The 21,831-nt window shown below is 43.7% G+C and overlaps 1 protein-coding gene across 1 annotated transcript; it reads left to right on the top strand.

Annotated features, from left to right (window-relative positions):
• On the top strand, positions 1-20,345 carry LOC306945392 (uncharacterized protein; the record flags this gene model as incomplete). Its single annotated transcript, XM_079534117.1, has 18 exons — positions 1-18; positions 1,762-1,863; positions 2,918-3,056; positions 4,254-4,341; positions 4,449-4,674; positions 5,362-5,622; positions 6,088-6,223; positions 7,919-8,057; positions 9,913-9,928; positions 15,188-15,355; positions 15,942-16,043; positions 17,944-18,085; positions 18,359-18,446; positions 18,562-18,781; positions 18,896-19,156; positions 19,412-19,547; positions 20,057-20,195; positions 20,321-20,345. 18 exons carry the CDS (start codon positions 1-3, stop codon positions 20,343-20,345), a joined length of 2,406 nt encoding a protein of 801 aa, XP_079390243.1.
• Positions 20,346-21,831: the final 1,486 nt, after the last annotated feature.

Genomic DNA, 21,831 nt, shown 5'->3' with positions numbered 1-21,831 from the left:
ATGAGCACAGCGGGCAAAGTAAGCGGAGTGTTTTTTTTAGGAAAAGTTTCTTTGCTGCAGCTAAGAAATGTATTTTAAATGTAGTTTCTTTGCAAGGACACCATAAATACTGATGGGGTGGTATAAATGATAATTCAGGAGAAAGCTGGTGCAGTAGAGCTGCTTTTCCTTGCAGACCACTGTACTCACTGAACTGTACTCACTGCTAGGCTCTTCAAGGCAATAATTTCAATTTATTTAAATACTGAGGCAACATAAGCTAATGACGTTAGAGTAAGAACAAAGCTAATTTCAAGTTCCGATTATATATTATATATAATATAATGCAGTAAGTATTCAGACAAATAAATGTATTTATCAGCTGCATCACTTTCCCTTCTGAGATCTCGGGCTGATTCTAACTTTTTCTAGCTTTTTACATTTCGTGTAAGTTTATTAACGGTTTGTCATCTTTAGAAAACGTTGTGTTAAATTTTAGGGTGTAATTATGCATATATTAAGACCATCAAGCAGAGGTAAATTCACCAAGTTCAGTTCTCTGTTCAGCCTTTGCCTGAGCATGATAGGGCGTTGTGGTGGAGTTACCACACTTTGTTTTCAGTGTATTTTTCTTTGAGGAAGTATGCAAGTTACCTTGCAGTTTATGTGACCATGTTACATAATCCTTCTCTCTAAAAGGGTGTGTTTCTACAGCTTGCTTTTCTTCTGCTGTCATGATTTTTAAGGTCAAGGTAGAAAACACGAGTAGAAAAAAAATATGCTGTGACTCCAGTTAGTGCTTGTCATATAGATCAAGTGTGCTGTTGGCTCATCTGGGGGATTCTGTTACAGCCAATAAAAGCTCATAGTCAGCCATCAGAACACAGCCTAATTAACCAATGTCTAACTGTATGAGAGATTCATTTGCTCTTAGTGATCCACAGTTCTTGGCTATCTTTGCTCTTACAAACATTGCACAGGCTTTGTGTTTGCAAATTGTGAATTCATTAGTGAGCGATGGGCAATAAAGTCCTTTTTCTCTTTTTGGGGAAGTTTCCTTGAAAATGTTGCCCTTTAAAATGTGATCTTGCTTCACTTGTAATTTTTTTTTTACTGGAAGCATTAGGTTTAGTGCAGACCTCTCATGTCTCTTTTTCAAAGCTCTTGCTCTTTCCCACTTTACATCTGGCTACTGAAAGTGCACTATTTTACATTGCAGGTCTGTTAATTCTTAGTACTTGCTTTCCTCATTACCAGTTCACATCTTGTTGCTAGATGTGCCTGTTTTTACTTAGCTAACTTATCATATCAAAGCTTTTTATTGCTCTTTCCCAGAAGCATGCAACACAGTGTGGCACTGCATGGCAGGGTCCCAAGTCACACAGGATACTTAGGTACATGCTGAACTTCTGGTGTCATAGACTTAATTCTCTTCTGTTTTGCTTTTAAGATAATAGCACCTGAGCACTTGCAGTTTGTACATCTTACTTAAGGGAAATGTGGAAAAATCTTATTCCATGGCCTTTAGCTGTGCAAAGTTCTGTGATGAGAAGACCCCACCAAAAAAAGAACAGGAACAAATAATGGGGACAGAGATATGAACAAAGTCAGACATGATCTTGGTGGCAAAAAAACCCTGACTGTTGTATTTTTAATTTGTTTCCTAGTTTTCACTCCTCCCCAGAAATGAACTGAAATTCTGCATGTACAGATGTTAAGAATCTTACTGTGTTGACATTTTCATTGCAAGGGCCTCTCCCTTTTCCTTTGCTCTTTTTTCAGGTTATTAAATGCAAGGCAGCAGTATTGTGGGAAGCGAATAAACCATTTTCTCTTGAGGAAGTGGAAGTTGCCCCACCGAAAGCACATGAAGTTCGTATTAAGGTATTTAAAGTGTTTTTTAATAGAAGTGTTATGAATTGCATTTAATGTTGCTTAGCCAATTATTTCTGTAGACTCATAGGATGTGGTCTTGAAAAGTATTCAGTAGGTAAATAGTTGCTATTCAGTGAGCTCCTCTGCATTATGTTGCAAGTCATAAATCTAATCATGCCTTTTTTTAAGAAGGTTTTTTTTGTTTGTTTTGAACTTTTCTGCCTTGCTTTTGGATACGTGCTGGGAAAAAGCACTGGGTGATTCCTTTTTGATCTGGGTGTTGAGTATCTGTTACACTTCATACTGTTGCTTTAGAGCAGTTTTAAATGTTGTATGTGTGAGGAGAACCCCTACGTGGGGTCAACAACTGCACTTGTCAGAATAAAAGTTGTTAAGGCATATTTAAAACTTTCAAAACAAATACAACTGCTAAATGCAAGAAAAGACAAAATGTGCTATTGAATGTTATGTATGGCTGAAATTTTATGTATTTTTTTACATGTGTAACGTATACATGTATAAAAATATTATAAGTGATCATATATCATATGTATATCATTATATCATAATATATATATCATATATTATATAATATATATATTATATCATTATATCATAATAAGTAATTGTACTACCGCATAATAAAAATTTTAACATTTTAAAATTGATTTAAATTACAAGAGAAATATTTATATAGAAATGTTATTTAATTCAATACTTTTCTATTTATATAGTACCGAGATTTTATATGTATGTGTAAATACAAAAATAAGAATTGATTCTATTCTGTTCTTCACCTCTTGTTCTGCCCAGCAATCAGTGGGACTCCCGATGGGAAGGGCTGGCACAGCAAGCACTCACAGAGGAGTCTTGCTTTGTAAATTAGAGACATGCAAACAATGAAGATTAGGAGTTGAGCAATTAAATCTTTTTACCCTTAGTTTTATTGTGTGCATATGTACACAGAGAGAAGCAAGGGACTGCTCCAAACATATGACATAACGTACATACACGACATGACATAGTGAATTGCTGAAGCATTCTCACCCTTCTTCTAAACCAGATTGTAGCCACGGGGATCTGTCGCTCTGATGACCATGTGGTGACTGGTGTACTGACTATGCCTTTTCCAATCATCCTTGGGCACGAGGCAGCTGGCATTGTAGAAAGTGTTGGGGAGAAAGTAACTTCATTAAAGCCAGGTATGAAACAGAACTGAACACAAAATCTGTGCTGAGTTTTCAGGCTCCTGTTTAAGTTGAAGCCTATTATGTGTGAATACTTACATTGCAGAGGACTATCTATGTAATTCACTTTTAACACCTCTGTACTTCAAGTGTCTTTGTTTTTACTGGTCAGAAGTATGAAGTCTATTTAAAGCAGGTCAGTATATATAATAAGTTGTATTAGAGATCTCTGCTTCAACAAAAATGTATATTTTAAATTTCAATTATAGCCCTAGCTGCTTTTTCTCATAAGTTTTGGTTCCAGAACTTGATGCATCACTCTGTTATGTATGTTTCCAGGTGAGCTGAAACAAGCAGCACAGGCTTGTGCATACACACACCACCCCCACCTACCTCTGAGTTCTGAGGGGGATGGGGGGAAAAAGCTCCAAGACCTGCAAAGTTCATTTAGCAAAATGATTACTAAGCCTGGATGTTGTGCATGTATATGCATTCTGTGTTCTGTAGGTCACTTTCCACCACTTAGTGGAAATCAAACTGATTTTGAACATGTGAAGTATCAGCCACATACCAGAACTGTCAAATCACAAATTGACCTGCAGCAGAGATTATCAATTTAGGGATTTATCATACTTCGTTGCTGTGGGAAATGGTAAAAGATTGCACTGAGAACACAGGTTACTTTGTTAATTGGCATCATTGTACTAAAGAATTAGAGATGCCTTACCTTGCATGCATTGCTGCTTCTCTGATAATTACTTTAAATAAGATGACGATTCAGGAGAGCGAGCAAATTAATGCTTAACTTATTTCCTATTTCTACAAACAGTTGACAGTTCTCTTATCTTAACATGCCAACCTCCTATCCTAGAAGATGTCAGTTTTTATCTCAGTTTCCTCACCTGTGCATTAGTAAGTAGCAGATGTGAAAAACTGCTGAATGAATACTTTGTGAATGGCAGTAGCTTTGAAGATTTAAGGCATAGCTCAGTTTCACTTCTGTGAAAGACACCCAGGATTTTGTGTGTCGAAAGCTGTTGTCAGAAGTCCATTAATGATGTCTACTATGTCAGAGAGAGGCAGTGGAAGGAAATAAGTTCAGCACTGCTCTCCTACTGCACATTTTTTTAAGGAATTAAAAGTACTTGTTTTGTGTTTTTACCTGAACGCTTCTTGTGTCTGTTTGTTTAATCATTACTGTTTTCTTCCTAGGAGATGCAGTTATTCCACTCTTTGTTCCACAGTGTGGGGAGTGCAAATCTTGCTTAAGCACCAAGGGCAATTTGTGCAGTAAAAATGAGTGAGTTTCCTAGATTCCTTGCAACTCCTATTTGATTTTAACTTACACAAGACTGACCATATATGATAGATCTCATTTACCATTATGTTTGGTTATTTTTCAAACAGCCTTTCTTCTTCTTCACCTACTGGAAGAATGGCTGATGGCACCACTAGGTTTACTTGTAAAGGGAAAGCAATTCATCATTTTATTGGTACAAGTACCTTCACTGAATATACAGTAGTACATGAAACTGCTGTAGCCAAAATTGATTCTGCGGCTCCTTTGGAAAAAGTTTGTCTGATTGGCTGTGGATTTTCAACTGGTTATGGGGCTGCTCTGCAGACTGCCCAGGTAAACACTGTAGGTGTTTCTGCTCTGTTCAGAATTGTGTGGCCTGTAAGCAAGGTGTCAGCATGGCAGCCAGCAGGCATATGTTCTTTTTGCTGTGTTCAGGGTGGAAAGATGATATTAGTTCTTTGCCCTCCTCAGTTCCTCTAAGGTATTTAGAAGTCTTCAATAGAAAATCCAATAAAAAAAACTCATTGCAGTTTGCTAAGTTTTCTTTCAGACCTCTAGCTTTCTCAGTCCTCAAAAAATTTTATAACAGAGACAATATATGTTATTGTAACTTCAGGCTTCTTCTATTCTGAGACTTTACATAGTATATTCAAAGAATTTGTAGCAGTACATAGATGTGGCTTTTTACAGCTGTGACTTTTCACTATTTCCAGTGGAGTGACACTATGGATATTAATGCCATTGAAATATAGAGCAGCATAAAAATAATCTGTCTATAAACTTGAAGCCGAATGCAGTAATGAAGATCTAGTCTTAGAAATGTATTCTAGGGATAATTTATCTTAGTTGCATATAGGATTATATCAGTGTAGCTGGCTACTGCACTAGTACATACGCATTAGCAAATGTCTTCTCAACAGGTGATCTAATATACAAGAAGTAGATTAGGTGAGAATATACTGAAAGTAAGAAAATGCAATGTCTTTACATGGACTGTAACAGGATGCCATGTTAATATAGGTAGAACCAGGCTCCACCTGTGCTGTCTTCGGCCTCGGAGGAGTCGGCCTCTCTGTTGTCATGGGCTGCAAGGCAGCTGGAGCGTCCCGCATCATTGCCATCGATATCAACAAGGACAAGTTTGCCAAGGCCAAGGAGCTGGGAGCCACTGAGTGCATCAACCCTAAAGACTTCAAGAAGCCCATTCATGAAGTGCTGACAGAAATGACCGGTGAGGGTGTGGACTACTCCTTTGAGGTCATCGGCCGTATTGAGACCATGGTATGCAAACAAAAGATGTGGTCAAAAGAGGCATTAACTCATTAGCTGACTTTTCTCTAACCCACTAAGCACCAGTAGTGAGGAGCAGAGAGCTGCCAGTAAAGTGCTAAGCTAACTTGAAACCTGTTAAGCCTGGCTATCAGCCAGTGAGATGCAGGGACAGAAGCATACTCAAAAACTTAAGAAAAGGATCTTAAATGTAAATTCTAATAGGAAAGGAATCCAAGCAGGGTGACTCATTTTTACACATGTAACTAAACTCAACATTGTCTATCCAGCAGTGTCTTATCACTAATAAGACAAAATTGGAAAATAGAACAAGCTAAAATATGAGTGGATAAAATGGTGTTAGCTACTGAAACAGTTTTGGAAATGCAAGCTGATCCCTGAGAGAAGGAATCAAGGTTTTGAGCCCTGAAGGCAAGACTTGCATGACACTGGCATGTCCCTCTGTTTTAAATGCAGACTGAGGCCTTGGCCTCTTGCCACAACAACTATGGAGTCAGCGTGATTGTGGGAGTGCCCCCTGCAGCACAAAAGATTAGTTTTGACCCCATGCTTCTCTTCAGTGGTCGCACCTGGAAAGGATCTGTCTTTGGAGGTGAGGACTTGGAAAGATGTGATTGGGCTGGCTTGTGAAACTTGTCTGTTAACTTGAATCAAAGGGAGTGGATTATTGATAGCTGGACATACTACTGATAACTAATATGCTAATAAAATAGCACAAAGAATCCATGAAGGAACTATTATCAAATGGTTACTGAAGAGCAGAGGAGAGAGAGAAAAACAGAGAGAAAGGCGGGAATGAGAGGCACAAAAATGTCAACATTAAGAGAAAAAAGAAAAAAAAAGAGGAGAGAGTGAAGGAAAAACAAAAAAGGCAGAGAGGAGAGGGCCCAGAAGGACGGAAAACAGACTGGTGCATGTAGAAGGAGGAGTAGATAAAATGGATAAGAAAAAAGGAGTGAGAAGAAAGATGTGGGCTAAGGACAAAGGGAGAAAAATAACATAAAAGGAGGGAAAAAAGATGGGAAGAATGAAGAAAGGAAGGAGAAAAGAAGAGAAGGGGAAAAGAAAGTGGGGGGGGGAAAGAAAATGAAAGACAGAAAAGAGCAAAAGTGGAAGGTATTAAGAAAGGCTGGGCAAGAAAGAGGTAAGAGCAGAAAAGACAAATGAAGAGAAAAAGGAAAAGGAAGAACTGGGATCAAAGACAGAGTCGGGAACTGCAAAGAACATTCAGATCAGACCAACCTGCTTACCAGGTTAAGCCCCAGCAAGCTGCCATCACTCACAATTGCTCTCTTTTCTGAGCTTTTCCAAAGGATTTTCACACTCAGTGAAAACAAAACTAAAAGAACTAGAAGACAGAGGAAGCTTATTACGAGCGGGCTTTCCCTTTTGCAACCTGTTCCTCTGATGTATTCAATAGACACCTGACTAAAAGAGCAAAAGATAAATTAGGTTATTCTGAGAGAGGATCCTGTTATAATGGATAGAAGCAGTGCCAGATAAAGCCTAGAAAAAACAGGCAATCCCTCCTGCTGCCCTATTTTGTTCCTATTAAGTTTCTAGTCACCAACAGAAATGTCAGCACTGTAGGTTTTTTGTGGGTGATTTAGGGAATGAGGCATCAATAAACTGGATGAAACAGTACTAAGGCATGTATAATCAATGAATATACAGACGTTATCATTAAGAAATGTACAGGAAAGTTAGGCTAAGTAAGATTATTACAACAGGAAAATAATAAATGGAAAATGCTTACCAATGTTCTAGGCTCACAATATTCTCCACAGGAAGTAATCTCTAGGAAGAGATCCTTCCCCACTGGCAGTCAGCTCTTAAATGGGATCTAGGAGAAGTGGAGTCTGGCTCCACCTCTTCCGGTAGCATAGGTGAATTGCCTTCACCTGTGCTCCTGTGGCTGACTCATGGCCTCAGGTGGTCAATCAGAGGTTCAGGCTGTGATTCAGCAATTCCCATACAAGGAGAGTGTGGGGGGTGTCCTTATCTTTTAAGATTCAAATGTCAGAAACGTAGACTTGTACCAGTACAGTATTTACTTGCTTGGTGTGTATGTGTTGGTCATACACACTCCACTCCACTGTGGACTAGCTACACTTAGTACAGCACTTCCTCTTGGCAGTCTATATTACAAAGGTCAAGTTATACTGCAGTATTTCATCATGCTATTCTGCTGTAGAAAGTTTATCTAAGAATTTAAGCCCCTGTAAGTTTTATCTATTTTGAGTAGCGTTTAATGGTTCATTATCCATTGTCTGTGGTTTTCTTTCAGGTTGGAAGAGTAAAGATGCAGTGCCCAAACTGGTTGCTGATTACATGAAGAAAAAGTTTGTTTTGGATCCATTAATAACCCACACTCTTCCTCTCGCTAAAATTAATGAAGGATTTGATCTGCTAAGGACAGGGAAGAGGTAAACACTGCTAAACTTTAACAATCTTAACTTTAAGAACTGCACAGTGAGACAGAGCGTGACTGACTTTGTGACAGAGAATGATGAAAGCAATCCACAGTGCCCATTACTCTTGGCCAGAATAGTATGTGTCCACGAACAGCTGCTGTAGTAACAAAAGGTAGCAAAGTTTTAGATTTTGAAATGTATTGGGTGCTTTATTTCTTTCCAGCAGAATTTTTAGATTCTGCTTCCTGTCTGATTTGAGCAAAGAATCCTTGTGGCAGAGGGAGAAAAGCTCTCACAGAACAGCAAGTCAGCGCCCATTGGAAAAGAGCACGCAAGGAAACTGAAAACATCAACCTAGAAGAACATGGGAAGCTAGGTCTATCACATCTCAGGAAGTGTTTTAGGATGAGGAATAGGAATATAGGAATAACCTATGTTTACTAGAAGAACGACTTACCATTCATACAGTGAATTAGGGAACAGAGTCCCAGTGCAATTAGTCCTAAATTCACTGGGTAGTCACTTTGGAGCTTTTCAAAAGGGAAAGTAGTTTGTGTATATACAGAACTAGCGCATACTGACTTACAATTTGGCATTCTTCAAATATTTTGAAAGTTCAGCTCAGACAATGTTTTTATAGGATACTGAAATCAGGAATATCGTTTGCCAGAGATGTTTGATGAGATTCTCCATGGCAAAAATTGAAAATTCTCATTGGCAAAAGTGAGAAATACATCTATATATTTTAATATGTGTTCAGGCTACCCTTCTTGAAGGTTCTAGCTGTTGTTTACAGTCTGGATAACTGCATTTATACTTCCTTTTCATTGCCAGTTGCTAGCATTTTAGGCATTACTCATTCTAATTACAAAAAGCATGTAGCAGATTTTTGCCCCTCATATTTTCTTTGAGATTTGTTCTCAGGTTCCAACTATTCAGCACTTAACTGCATTTTTTTTTTTTTTTTTTTTTTTACTGTCCTTATATCTGTTGTAACTGTTAATTGCACTGATTTTAGTTTTTAGTGTAACAAGCAGGGGAAGTGGTGAGGATGGGGATACCATTGCTTTGCTAAAGTACTGACAGTCAATCTGAAGACAGAGACATTAACCCAGTCATTTATGAAGTGAAACATTTCAGCGGTTACTGGGTAAAACACTTGAGTGTTGACAACATATCATATAGAGTATGCAAGAACCACACTACAATGTACCTATGGTTATTTAGCCAAAGTCATTAGAAAGTTGGGGCTAGCTTTTAAACCCTTGCAAGAAAGTGAATTACCACCTTTCCTGACTGCCTCTGCTCACTGTCCATGTACATTAGGCCCACTACACTCTAGCAGGTGAGAGCCAAGACCTACCTGACCTAAAATTTCCAGGCCCCATCATCTATGCCAGAAATCAACATAACCTGCTTGAGAAAGGAGTCAGAGTAGAGCTAATTATTTTCTTGCATGCCATTTCTAATCAGCAAAAGAGAAACAAATAGCCTCAAAAAGTGAATGGGAATGCTCATAGCATGGTAGTAGTTTTTAAGATTTATTGTGGCAGGTGTCTCTATGTTAACAGTCTATGTTTTGAACTCCTAACTAAGGGAAAGAAAATGCTTTCCATTCTAGTGCTGAAGGTCCCACTATGGCGGCTTTCAGCTCTGCTCTCCCTTCTTTTTTCTCATTTGATACTGAGTGCATTTAGCTTGGTGGACTTTGCTCTCTTCTCTGCATCTGCAGCAGGCTTTGTATATCTACTTTATCGTTTGGGAGGGGAGGACTACCCTGGCTGACAGTAATAGCCTGATTTTTTTCAGAGAAAATGGCAAAGTTTTACCCTTTCTCTAGTCACTAATTTATCATTTTATATTTCAGTATTCGCAGCGTCCTAGTATTGTAGCATTCTTGATGGCTCAGCAGCAGAACAAACTTCATTCTGCTCCAGTACAACTGATATGAATCAGACATTGCTGAAAAGTTTCACCACCGCCTTCGCCTTAAAAGGATCACGCTCAGCATCCAGACTTCAAGCAAAGCACTTAGAATGGAAATAATCATCTTTCTTCCCATCTTTTGTTTTTCATTACTGCTGTCAAATTTCTCTTAATATCCAAAAATGATATTACAGCCTGTGCTGCTGGGGCAGGTGTTATGAAAGGTTTGTTTTCTGATCTTTAACTGTGAATACCAAGTGACAAGTGACAGTCTGCAAAAGATCAAACTAAGAATCTTACAGCTTTTTCTGCATTTGTAATCTGGAAACAGGAACAGAAACTATTTCTAATCAACCACCTTACTACAAAACCTGTTCTTCCTACATCTGATTGCACAGTAAAATGAAAAAAATCAGCTACTATCTAGCCTGAACTGCCACTAGTACAGCTCAGTACCATTCCAGTGCATCCCATCAGCTGCCAAAACAAATACGGAATCTTGCTGCTTTCTGCAACCTGGAAGCGTGGACAGAGGCACTTCCATCTTGGAAAATATGGCCTATGCAGACTTATCTTTTTAAGGAGATGATAGGACTACTGGAAGTGGCTAAGTACACAAAGGTACACATACAGTGCTTGCCCAATAGCTGGGTAAAGGAGACTGAAATAAGGGGACAGAGAAAACAATGTACGTCAGCTGAACAAGTCCTTGAGCAGTCCAGCAGGGTTAATGATTTGAAGACAGGTTTACTGAGAGATTAGACCTATCAGAAGGAGCTGCTCTAACATATATGCCTCTACTTAACTCAGCTTGCACAGCAATTAAGACCCAAACATCAAGGATTTCTTTATGCAGCATTATCTGTGCAGTCAGGTCCAAAGACTTTTTGTGGACAGTAAAAGCAGTTTAAAGTGCATGCAAAGTCTATTTTTGCTGTCCTGAGTGCCCAGGGGTTTTAGAACATCAAGGGCTCAGGCACCCATCAGCAGCATGGCAGAACTTGATAATCACCAGGTAGATGTTGGGCTGAACCAGCTGGGCAGGTAGCGTGTGAGAACCAACAGCATGAACTGGATCGCTGACATATTTGTACAAAGAGGGGGAGCAGGCTTTCAATTCTATGTAACTGATCCCTGTCTGTAATAATTCAGTAGAAACAAGAGGGGCATAATGTCTCAGTTCTCAGTGGCTTCTAATAAAACATTTTCTGTGGAGGCAAAGCTTTTCTGTATCTGCTAAGACAAATCTTAATTTTGAGCTCAACAGAAGTAAAAAAAAGTTTGATTAAACCTACCTGGTGGGAACAGAAAGTAATTAATTGGCCACGAACACACTGATGTTTGGCTGAACTGGTAGGGCTGGGGAATGGGTTGCCCAGCTGTACTTCTACAGAGTAGAAGCCACTGTCCCAGCACAAGACTGCCATGTCTCAGGAGACTGCTCCACCAGATGTCAGGCCCATTAGCACTGCCCTTCCGCACCAGGGATGCTAGAGATCACGTTTGGGTTGAAGAAGTCTTTAAACATCATCTGGCTTCAATCCCCTCCTGTGGCCAAGGTTGCCCCCTACTACATCAGGGCTCCATCCACTCAAACCCTGAACGCTTTCAATAATGGGGCATCCACAGCTTCTCTGGGCAGCCTGTTCCAGTAAGTAAGGAATTTACATCTATCATCCAACTTCAATCTCCCATCTTTTAGTTTCAAGCTCTTTTCCCTTTGTCCTATCACTATCAGGGTATGTAAAAAGTCAGTCTTCTTCCTGCGCATAAGCACCCTTCATCTACTAGAAAACTGCAGTGAGGTTTCCCCAGAACCTTCTCCAAGCTAAACAAGCCCAGCTCCCTCTCCCTTTCTTCATATGAGATCCAGCAGCTCTGCATCCCTCCTTTACTAGGGACACCATGCTTGGACGCAGTACTCCAGATGGGTCCTCACAAGAGCTGAGTAGAGGGAGATGGTCACCTCCATTGTCCTGCTGGCTGCCCCTCTTTTGATGCAGCCCAGGGCACTGTTGGCTTTCTGGGCTGCAGGCACACACTACTGGCTCATGTCCAGCTTTTCATCCACCAGGACCCTTGTGTCCTTCTCAGCAGGGCTGCTCTCAATGGGCTCTTCTCCCAGTCTGTACACATATCTGGGATTACCCTGACCCCACTGCAGCACCCTGTACTTGACTTTGTTGCACTCAGGTTCTCATGGGCCCTCTTTTCAGGTCTGTCTAGGTCCCTCTGGATGGTGTCCCTTCTTTCTGTTGTACCAACTGCACCACTCAGCTTAGTCTCCTCAGTCAATTTGCTGAGGGTGCACTTGATTTTACAATCTAGGCCATTGATGTTGAAGAGCACCAATCCCAAGACTGGCCCCTGAGGGACATGACTCATGACCAGCCTCCATCTAGACATAGAGCCACTGACCACAACCCTCTGGCTGTGACCATCCAACAAATTCTTTTTTCAACAAATAGTCACATGGACAACAAATAGTCCAGCCTCCAAGTCTATATCTCTCCAATTTAGAAATGAGGATATGGTATGGGACTGTATCAAAAGCTTTGCAGAAGTTCAGGTAGATTACATGGATTGCCCTTCCTTTATCAACCACTGCCATCACTTTATCACAGAAAGCCACCAGATTGGTCAGACACAATGCGCCCTTAGTGCATCATAGAATCCTTACAGTTGGAAGGGACATCTTAGGACCATTCAGTCCAATGCCCCTGCAATGAACATGGACACCACAGCCAGATCAGATTGCCCAGGGCCTGATCCAGCCTTACCCTGAAAGTTGCCAGGGAATGGGCATCAATCAAACCACCAGGTAATCTGTTCCAGTGCCTCATCCCCCTAACTGTAAAAGATTTTTTTCCTTACACCTAAGCTAAATCTAACCTCCCTGAGCTTGAAGCCATTTCCCCTTTTTCTATTGCCACAGACTGTGCTAGAGAGTCTGTCCCCTTCTTTCCTGAAGCTCCCCTTTAAATACCAAAAGGCCGCTATCAGGTCACCTCACAGCCTTCTCTTCTTCAGGTTGAACAGCTCCAGCTCTCTCAGCCTGTCCTTGTAGGAAATTCCATGGATCCTTTTTTGGAATTGAACTCCTGCGTTCAATTCCATGGATCATTTTTATGGTCCTTCTCTGGACACAATCCAGCAGATCCATGTCCCTCTGTACTGAGGACTCCACATCTGGACAGAAACCCTCAGCTGAGGTCTCATCAACACAGAGTTGAGGGGGAGGATCACCTCCCTCAACCTGCTGGCCACACTACTTTTGATGCAGCCCAGGATACAGTTGGCTTTCTGGGCTGTGAGGACACATTGCTGGCTCATGTCCAGCTTGCCATCTACCAGTCCCCCCAATTTTTTTTTCAGCAGAGCTGCTCTCAATCATTTCATTTCCCAATTTGTACTGGCAATGTGGACTGCCTTGACTCAGGTGCAAGACCGTTCACTTGGATTTGTTGAACCTCATGAGGTTCACATTGGCCCACTGCTCAAGCCTGTCTAGGTCCCTCTGCATGGCATCCCATCCTTCTGGTGTGTCAACCCCACATGTTGATGTCATAGGTAAGCTTGCTGATAGTGCACTCAACCCCATACTCGATGTCATTGATGAAGACTCTGTGTTGGCCATCTCAGATCACCTCCATGTCTCTCATGTGCTTCAACACAGCTTCCAGGAGGATCCGCTCTGATCTTCCCAGGCACAGACATGAGGCTCACCAGTCCATAGTTCCCCAGGTCTTCCTTTCTTAAAATGGGAGTGATTGTTTCCCTTTTTCCAGTCACCAGGCCTTTGCCTCACAGCCCTGACTTTTCAAATACGATGGAGATGGACTTGGTGGCCACACCAACCCATTCCACCAGGACCCTGGTATGCATGCTATCTGGCCCCATAGATTTGTACAATTTCAGCCTTATGAGGCAGTATCTGGCTTGCTCTGTTCTTTCAGTGGGAGGGATTTTGCACCCTTGACCCGCCTAAAAGATCAGTGACACAAAAGAGACATAAGAAGCCTGACTGCCAATGAATATTGAGGCTAAGAACTTGCGGAGTACCTCAGCTTTCTGTATGTTTATTGAAGCTAGTCCTCCCTTCTCATTTACTGGAGGAGGTACACTCTCTTTTGTCCGTCTATTCTGACCATTGTTTCTCTACACCCCCTTCATGTTAATTTTCACATTCCTCATCAAGCTCAGTTCCATCTGTGCCTTGGCATTACTGATCCCATCTCTGCACGTTCAGATGGCATCCCTGCATTCTTTCTAGGCCAGTATCCCTGCTTTCACTGCTTTTACATTTCCTTCTTTTCCCTGCTGAGGGATTGAGAACTCTTGTGCTCTCAGAAAGGTGTTCTTAGAGTGCTGGCAGCAGCGTTCCATTCCTATGTCCCTGAGGACAGTTTCCCATGGGATACCATGCAGTAATTCCTAGATAAGGGAGAAAATACAACAAACATCGTCAATTCTGTCCTGTTCAGGAGCATGTAAAGTCAATAACAGATGTCCTAAGTGCGCATGGGTTTGGGAACACCAAGGGCGTAGGCGCCTCCCAACAGCATGGCAGAACTTGATCATCACAGTGCAGATGATGAGCCGAACCAGCAGTACTTCCACACGGCTGAAGCCACAGGCATACAACAGGGCCTCTAAGGCTCAGCCAGAAGAAAGACACATTAGCCATGCCTCTCTGCACTAGGAGAAGTCTTCAGAGGGCTCACGTGACTTGGAAGCTGGGTTTTGGGCCTCACTGCCAAGGGCAAGCACAAGCTCCCATCCCTGACTTCACCGTATCATGTTTTAGAGTTATCTTCTTTTTTGTAATTATTAACCTTTAAACAAATACCTTGGGGCAAACTGCTGCCAGGCCAAAGGTTTCTCCTTAGCAACAAGTGGTGCCTAAGGAAGCACAGCTGGCGATGGGAGTCTCCTCCCTCCAGCTCTTCCACCAGCAGCCAGAGAGAAAAAGTCTCTCTGAGCTCTGATGTGCCTTTCAGAGGGCACGGGGAATACTCCCAAAAGGCAGAACCACCAATAAAAGCCTTCCTGGAGGATTTCTGCTTATTCCCCACAGAGCATAGCTGCCAACAACCATCGGTACCTCCATGCTGCTACCCACCTCCTCCCCACTCACTACGCCCTCAGCACCCAGCCCTGTACGCAGGGAACCACCTCTCCCACTCTCTTCTGAGCTTCCTCTGGCCCTCTGCCAGGACTCCCAGCACACCCCTGCCGTACCTTCACCTGCAGCCAGCGGTGCCCAGCTGCACGCAGGGGTTCCACACAACACATGGGTCCAGACGTGCAGACGGCACCAAGCCTCCATCCTCTGCCACTGCTGGAGACAGCTCCTCTCAGACCACATGGCCACTACTGGAAAAGTAAGGATGCCTTGTTGCCTTTTTTCCTTCCGCCCTCCCACAGAGATACCCTGGGAATGGCTCAGCCAGCACACTTGGGCTGCAGACCATTTTTCTCTGACTCCCCTTGTCTCACCCAATCCTCTTTGACTTGCACAAGCCTCTGCTCTCATACAGCTGCAGCACGTCAGTCTCTGTGGGAGGCAGTAGCTTAGCCAGCACGAGGGAGGGGGCTTTAAACAGCTTTCTCCCACTGAAAACTGAGAAGCTGTTTTGCTATGAACGCTACCCAAATGCCAGCTGCTCTTCTGCTCCAGACTCCTCCAGGAATGCGGTGTGCGATTCAGTTTCCTTCCAGAAGTGCCTCCGTCCTCTCCTCTCCTAGGGAACAGCTTGTAAGAAGGAGACCGCAGGATCCCATTGAAACAACAGGCTGCTGAAGCGGTCATCGGGAGGGCACAGGCCAGGGCAGAATGAGCGTTTAGTACTTCCTTGGAGCTGCGCTATTGACAGAGGCCGACAAACCACCAGCTGATCTGCTTTTAATCCATTACTCTTTCTCAAAGGCGCACCTTCTCACACAGCCTCACCGCTCCCATTCTTCCAGGTTGTCCGATGCAGAGCTGCAGTTGCCTGGGCAGCGGGCAAATCGCTCTCTGTTGAGGAGATAGAGGTTGCACCTCCAAAGGCACACGAAGTGCGAGTCAAGGTAAAAGCACTTTGTTGTTTTTTTTTTTGTTTTCATTGTTTTATTATTTCCTTCCCCCCCCCCCCCCCTTCCAGTATGGGATATTTTTTGGAGGATTTAGCTAAAATATAACCATTGGGAATCATGGTGCATTGAAGCTTAATCTTTCCCAAGGTTTGGGAAGGAGACAAACATTACTACACCCTATTTCCTGGATCCATTATGGAGATCAATGGTGGTCAAGATGTTTCTAGAATCATATTACCATAGAATATCCAAAGCTAGAAGGGACCCACAATAGGCTCACTGAATCCAGCTCCTGTCTCCACATAGAACCACCCAAAATTCAAGTCCTTTATCTGAGAACGTTGTCTAAATGCTTCTTGAACTCCAGCATCTTCATGCTGTGACCACTGCCCTGTGGTGACTGTTTGATGTCTGACTGCCCTCTGGTGAAGAACCTTTTCTCAACACACAGTCTCATCTTCTCCTGATGCAGCTCCACTGCACACCCTTGGACCCTGACACCATCAAGCAGAGCTCAGTGCCTGCCGCTTTGCTCCCCTCATGAGGAAGGACTGAGGTTGCTGGAAGACCTGACCTTAGTCTCCCCTTCTCTGGGCTAAAAAGGCAAGGGACTTGAGCCACTCCTCACACATCTTGTTCGCAGCCTTCACCATCTTTGTAAGTCTCTTTTGGACACTCTCAAATAGTTTCAGTTTTATGTCCTTCCTATATTGTCGTGCCAAAACTGCAAACAGTGCTCGAGGTGAGGCTGGCCCAGCGCAGAACAGAGTGGGACAATCCCTTCCCTTGACTGACTGGCAGTGTTGGACATGATGCACCCCACAGTATGGTTCACCCCATGGGCTGTGCCAGGGCACACTGCTAACTTAGATTCAACTTGCCAGCAATCAGAACCCCCAGGCCTTTCTCCACAGGGCTGCTCTGCAAGATCTCATCCCCCAGTCTGTGCATATATCTTCAGTTGCCTGTGCCAGCCGCAGAAGTTAGCACGTGCTCTTGTTTAGTTCATATGTTGGTGATTGCCCAGTTCTCCATTTTGTCAAGATCTCTCTTCAAGACCTTTCTGCCCCCTACAGAGTCAACAGCCCCTCCCTAATGTAGTATTATTTGCAAACTTACTTAGTATACCATCAAGTTCCATATCCAGATCATTGATGAAATAATTAAAGAAAACTGGCCCCAAGATGGAGCCCTGACAAAACTCATTAATGACCACCAGGTAGTTATGACCACATTTAGTATAGCCTTCTGAGCCCAACCCATCAGCCAGTTGTTCATCCACTGAATAATGTTTCAGTCTAGCTGTATGCTGGACATTTGGTCCTGAAAGATAAAGACAGACAAGATACTGAAAGATTTGCTAAAAGCCAAGAAAGCTTCCCTTGGTCAAGTGGGAGGGAGGGTGGAGCAGGGGGTTAGCCTTATTGTAAAAGGAGATTAATTCATTACACAGGACTTTCCCCCCATGTGAACCCCCATTGGATGTGACCAATTATCTTTCAAGTATTTTACAATATCTCCCAGAATAATCTACTCCGCAATTCTGCCAGGCAAAGAAGTGAGACTGACAGACCTGTAATTACCAGGATTGTCTTTCTGTTTCTTCATGACAACTGGGAAGTATACCACCTTCTAGTAGATAGGAACATCTCCAGATTACCCAAACTAGTGAAAAATAATTAAAGACTGGACCCACAATGAAATCAGGCATCTCTTTGAGAACCCTGGGGCAAATACTACTGGGACCCATAGATCAGTAAGTATTCAGGTGGAGCAAAAAAAACCACCAAAGCACAGTTGTGTGACATTTCACAGTTCCCACAACAAAGGGACTGAGGGTCTCAGAGCCGATCAACATTGTTCCAGATGTTCTGTGCACTTTCACTGCTAACAGATTGTGGCTACAGGGATCTGTCGCACAGATGACCACGTTCTTGAAGGTACATTTCCTGATCTAGAATTCCCAGTCATCCTCGGCCATGAAGGAGCTGGGATTGTGGAGAGCATTGGAGAAGGAGTGACCTCTGTGAAACCAGGTAACCAACGCATGCAGCCAGGACCCAGCTCTCAAAGTCTGTAAGGCTGCCCAGAGATCAGAAACTCCCTCTGGCCGCACACCAGTTGTGCTGCGCTGTCACACGCACTTTCCTCATCCATACCAAAAGTGCATGAGGTGGGCTCTGAACGTGTTCTTCGGACAGGGAAAGGAGAGCGTTCATGCCGGGGTGCCGTCATCACAAAGCTCAGCAGAGGCATGCCAACAGGCCACCGAGTGAGAGGCAGCTGACGCTGGATCTGCTTTCTTCCAGGAGACAAAGTCATCCTCCTTCCACTTCCTCAGTGTGGAAAATGCAGCTTCTGCTTAAATCCTGACTCCAACTACTGCGTGAAATCACAGTGAGTTTGTTTTCACCTACCCCTCTACCCAAACAGGCTAAACCATCAGCAATTCTGACATGCACACACATGTACCTTATGTGATGAGCAACTCACACACACACACTTCCAACAGCCTCACTGAACCACAAAACCTGCTGCCTGACAAGACCAGCAGATTCACTTGCAAAGGGAAACAGATCCATCATTTCCTCTGGAACAGCACCTTTGCAGAATACACTGTTGTGCCCGACTACACCCTGGCCAAGATAGATGCTGCTGCACCTCTGGACAAAGTCTGCTTGCTTGCCTGTGGTTTTCCCACTGGCTATGGGGCTGCCATCAACGTTGCCAAGGTAGGTATTCAGACGTGTCAAAATTAAGCATCCCACAGCCATTTTCACATCCTCAAAAAAGCAATAGAAACTTCCTCCTCACCCAGGAGACTAATCCAGCCCCATGACATGCAGGTAAAACCAGGCTCCACCTGTGCTGTCTTTGGCCTCGGAGGAGTCGGCCTCTCTGTTGTCATGGGCTGCAAGGCAGCTGGAGCGTCCCGCATCATTGCCATCGATATCAACGAGGACAAGTTTGCCAGGGCCAAAGAGATGGGAGCCACCGAGTGCATCAACCCTAAAGACTTCAAGAAGCCTATCCAGCAGGTGCTCACCGAGATGACCGGTCACGGCGTGGACTGCTCCTTTGAGGCTGCTGGAACTGCAGATACCCTGGTATGTGACATTTTAGCACGTCCTCCTTCCCAGATTTCCATCAGACAAATTCCATCACAACACTTGCATTTTTTGCATGCTGCCTGCACTTCAGGCCATTCTGCTTGGGGAGAAATGATTCATGATTCCTGTAACAGCAGGAATGGAGCTTTCCAAGGCTGATGCAGAAAACAGCCTCCATTATTAGGTACCAGGGAGGCAAGGAAAGAATGCATTTATGACAAATTCAGCTAATGTGCTTGCCTGTCCCACCAGATTGCCGCCCTGGCCTCTTGCAATGTGAACACCGGGCTCTGTGTGATGATTGGGGAACCACCTGCTGGTTCAACAGTTCCCATTGATCCATTCCTTCTACTAAGTGGGCGCACCTGCAAAGGGACTGTGCTTGGAGGTAGGAAGCCAAAAAAGACATTTTAGACGTTTCAGCCATCTCCCGTAATGGGAATTCCCAAATGTCTCTGGAACAAATATGCTCCAGCACATACATAGTGCTTTCACATACATAGTGCTTTCCTTCACAATGCAAATTACATGGTCCAGCAATGTACTCCATACAAGAGCAAAAGGAAATCTCTCTCATAGCTGTTGTCCACCAGGCTCGAAGGAACTGTCAATACTTCAAGCTTGGCAGTGTCCCAGAAGTTCTTTGTAGGAGGCTGCTGATGTTAAATCTACAACTGAAAATGAACACTGAAATTCCACCTCACAAAATAATCGAATCATACAATACACTGTGTTTGAAGGCACCTAACCAAGCATGTAACAACAATATATCTAAAATATTTTATCAAATTTCTGACCCCTCTAGAAAGATCCGGCACCAAGCAACTCCACCAAGGGTTCTATACCAAATCACCATTTCTCCAGTTATTCACTGCATGCCATTTCTCCCATTTCCAGGCTGGAAAATGAGAGACTCTATCCCCAGATTAGTTGCCAGCTATTTGGAGAAGAAATTTAACTCCGACTTGCTGATCACACACACGCTGCCATTTGCTGAAATCAACAAGGGATTTGAATTGCTACGTGCAGGCAAAAGGTGAGATTCTGCTTCGGACCAACAGGAGTGATGCACAGCAGCTCCTGAAGCGGCACTTTTGTCAGCTCGCAGGCTCTGCCAGTAGCAACACTTGTAACTCCTCCCTTCCTTTCCTCCCTCTCCAGCATTCGCAGCGTGCTGCTCTTCTGAAGGATGCGATCAGGACAGCACGAGTGCAGCACACAGCCCAGCAGATGCCCTCCTGTGCGGGCCCTTCCCTCCCACATCGCCCTTCATGGACTGTAAAGACAGAAGCACAAGGAACCTGTCAGCTGTGCTGCTGCTGCCAGCGCTCCTGAGCCCATCCTCTCCTGAGAAAGCAGTTATATAAATAAAGGCTCTCTTACAAACTCTTCCCGTGGAGTGCTGTGAAACAAAAGGTGCTGATGTTTCTGACCCGCACACTTTGCCATTCTTTGCACACTTGCACACCAAACACCTTGTGCACTTTTGCACATGCACTTCCACCTCGGCCACCATCTCAGCTGGCTGAATGCTGTGACTCAGACCAAGGGACAGAGCACCCGCACTGCTGCCAGTCTTTCATCTCTCAGGATCACATGTTGTGTGTTTCATTCATTCCACGACGTCATTCGCTGACACAGCCCGTCATTCCAAACTTTCATTTCAGCACCAGCTTCTTCTCATTGCACCACAGCGTCTTACTCTCTCAATTTTCTCTCCTTCACAGAATCACAGAGGCTTGGGGGTTGGAAGGAACCCTTGCAGACCATCTAGTCCTACCCGCCTGCTAGAGCAGGTCCCCTTGACTAGACTATACAGGAAAGCGTCCAGATGGCTTCTGAGTATCTCCAGAGCAGGACGCTCCACATCCTCACTGCGCAGTTTGTTCCAGTGCTCAGTAAACCCTCTAAGGAAGGAAGATTTTCCTCATGCTTCTGCGCATCTTTCTGCATTTCACTCTGTGCCATTCATGCTTGGCCACTTGCTGAGCTCCACTGAAAAGAGCCTGGCTCCATCCACATGGCTCCTGCCCGCCACATATTTATAAGCACTGATAAGGTCCCCTCAGTCTTCTCCTCTCCAGGCTGAATGGTTCCCAGTCTCTCAGGCTTTCCTCTTAAAGGAGGTGCTCCAGGCCGCTCATCCTCTTTGCAGCCCTCCAATGGAGTCTCTCAAGAAATTCCCTGCTTTTCTTGAACTGGGGATGGTACTCCATAGGTGGCATCAGCAGAGCAGAGTACTGAGTCAGGATAACCTCCCTCAGCCTGCTGTGGGCTCTGCTCCTTTTAATGCATCCCACAGTAGCATTGGCCTTCCTGGCCACAAAAGCACACTACTGGCTCCATGGTTCGTAGCGCTGCACAGTGCCACGGATTTCTGTGTCTCACTCTGCCCCTTCCTCAGTTTTAGCTCACAGAGTAGAAAGGCTCCTTCCCTGAGTGGGGAGGTACCAGCCCAGAACAAGTTGCTCCACTCAGAGTTTACCTTCACAGCCACTGGTTACGGGAAGAACTCCTGTAAAACTCCTCTAGAAATCCTCTAAACCTCCTGTGAAACAGCTCTAATGTTTTTGTTTTTGTTTTTTCTTCCTGCAACTTTCTTTTAAAGGTTTTGAGCTTTCAGTAACTCTACTTTTTTTTGTTCCTTTCATTCTTTTCTTTTTCTTTTAGAA

Source organism: Tetrao urogallus (assembly GCF_951394365.1).
Source record: "Tetrao urogallus genome assembly, chromosome: 4".
Lineage (NCBI taxonomy): Eukaryota > Metazoa > Chordata > Aves > Galliformes > Phasianidae > Tetrao > Tetrao urogallus.
The sequence above is the reverse complement of the archived record's forward strand: the minus strand, read 5'-3'. Positions and strand labels throughout refer to the sequence as shown.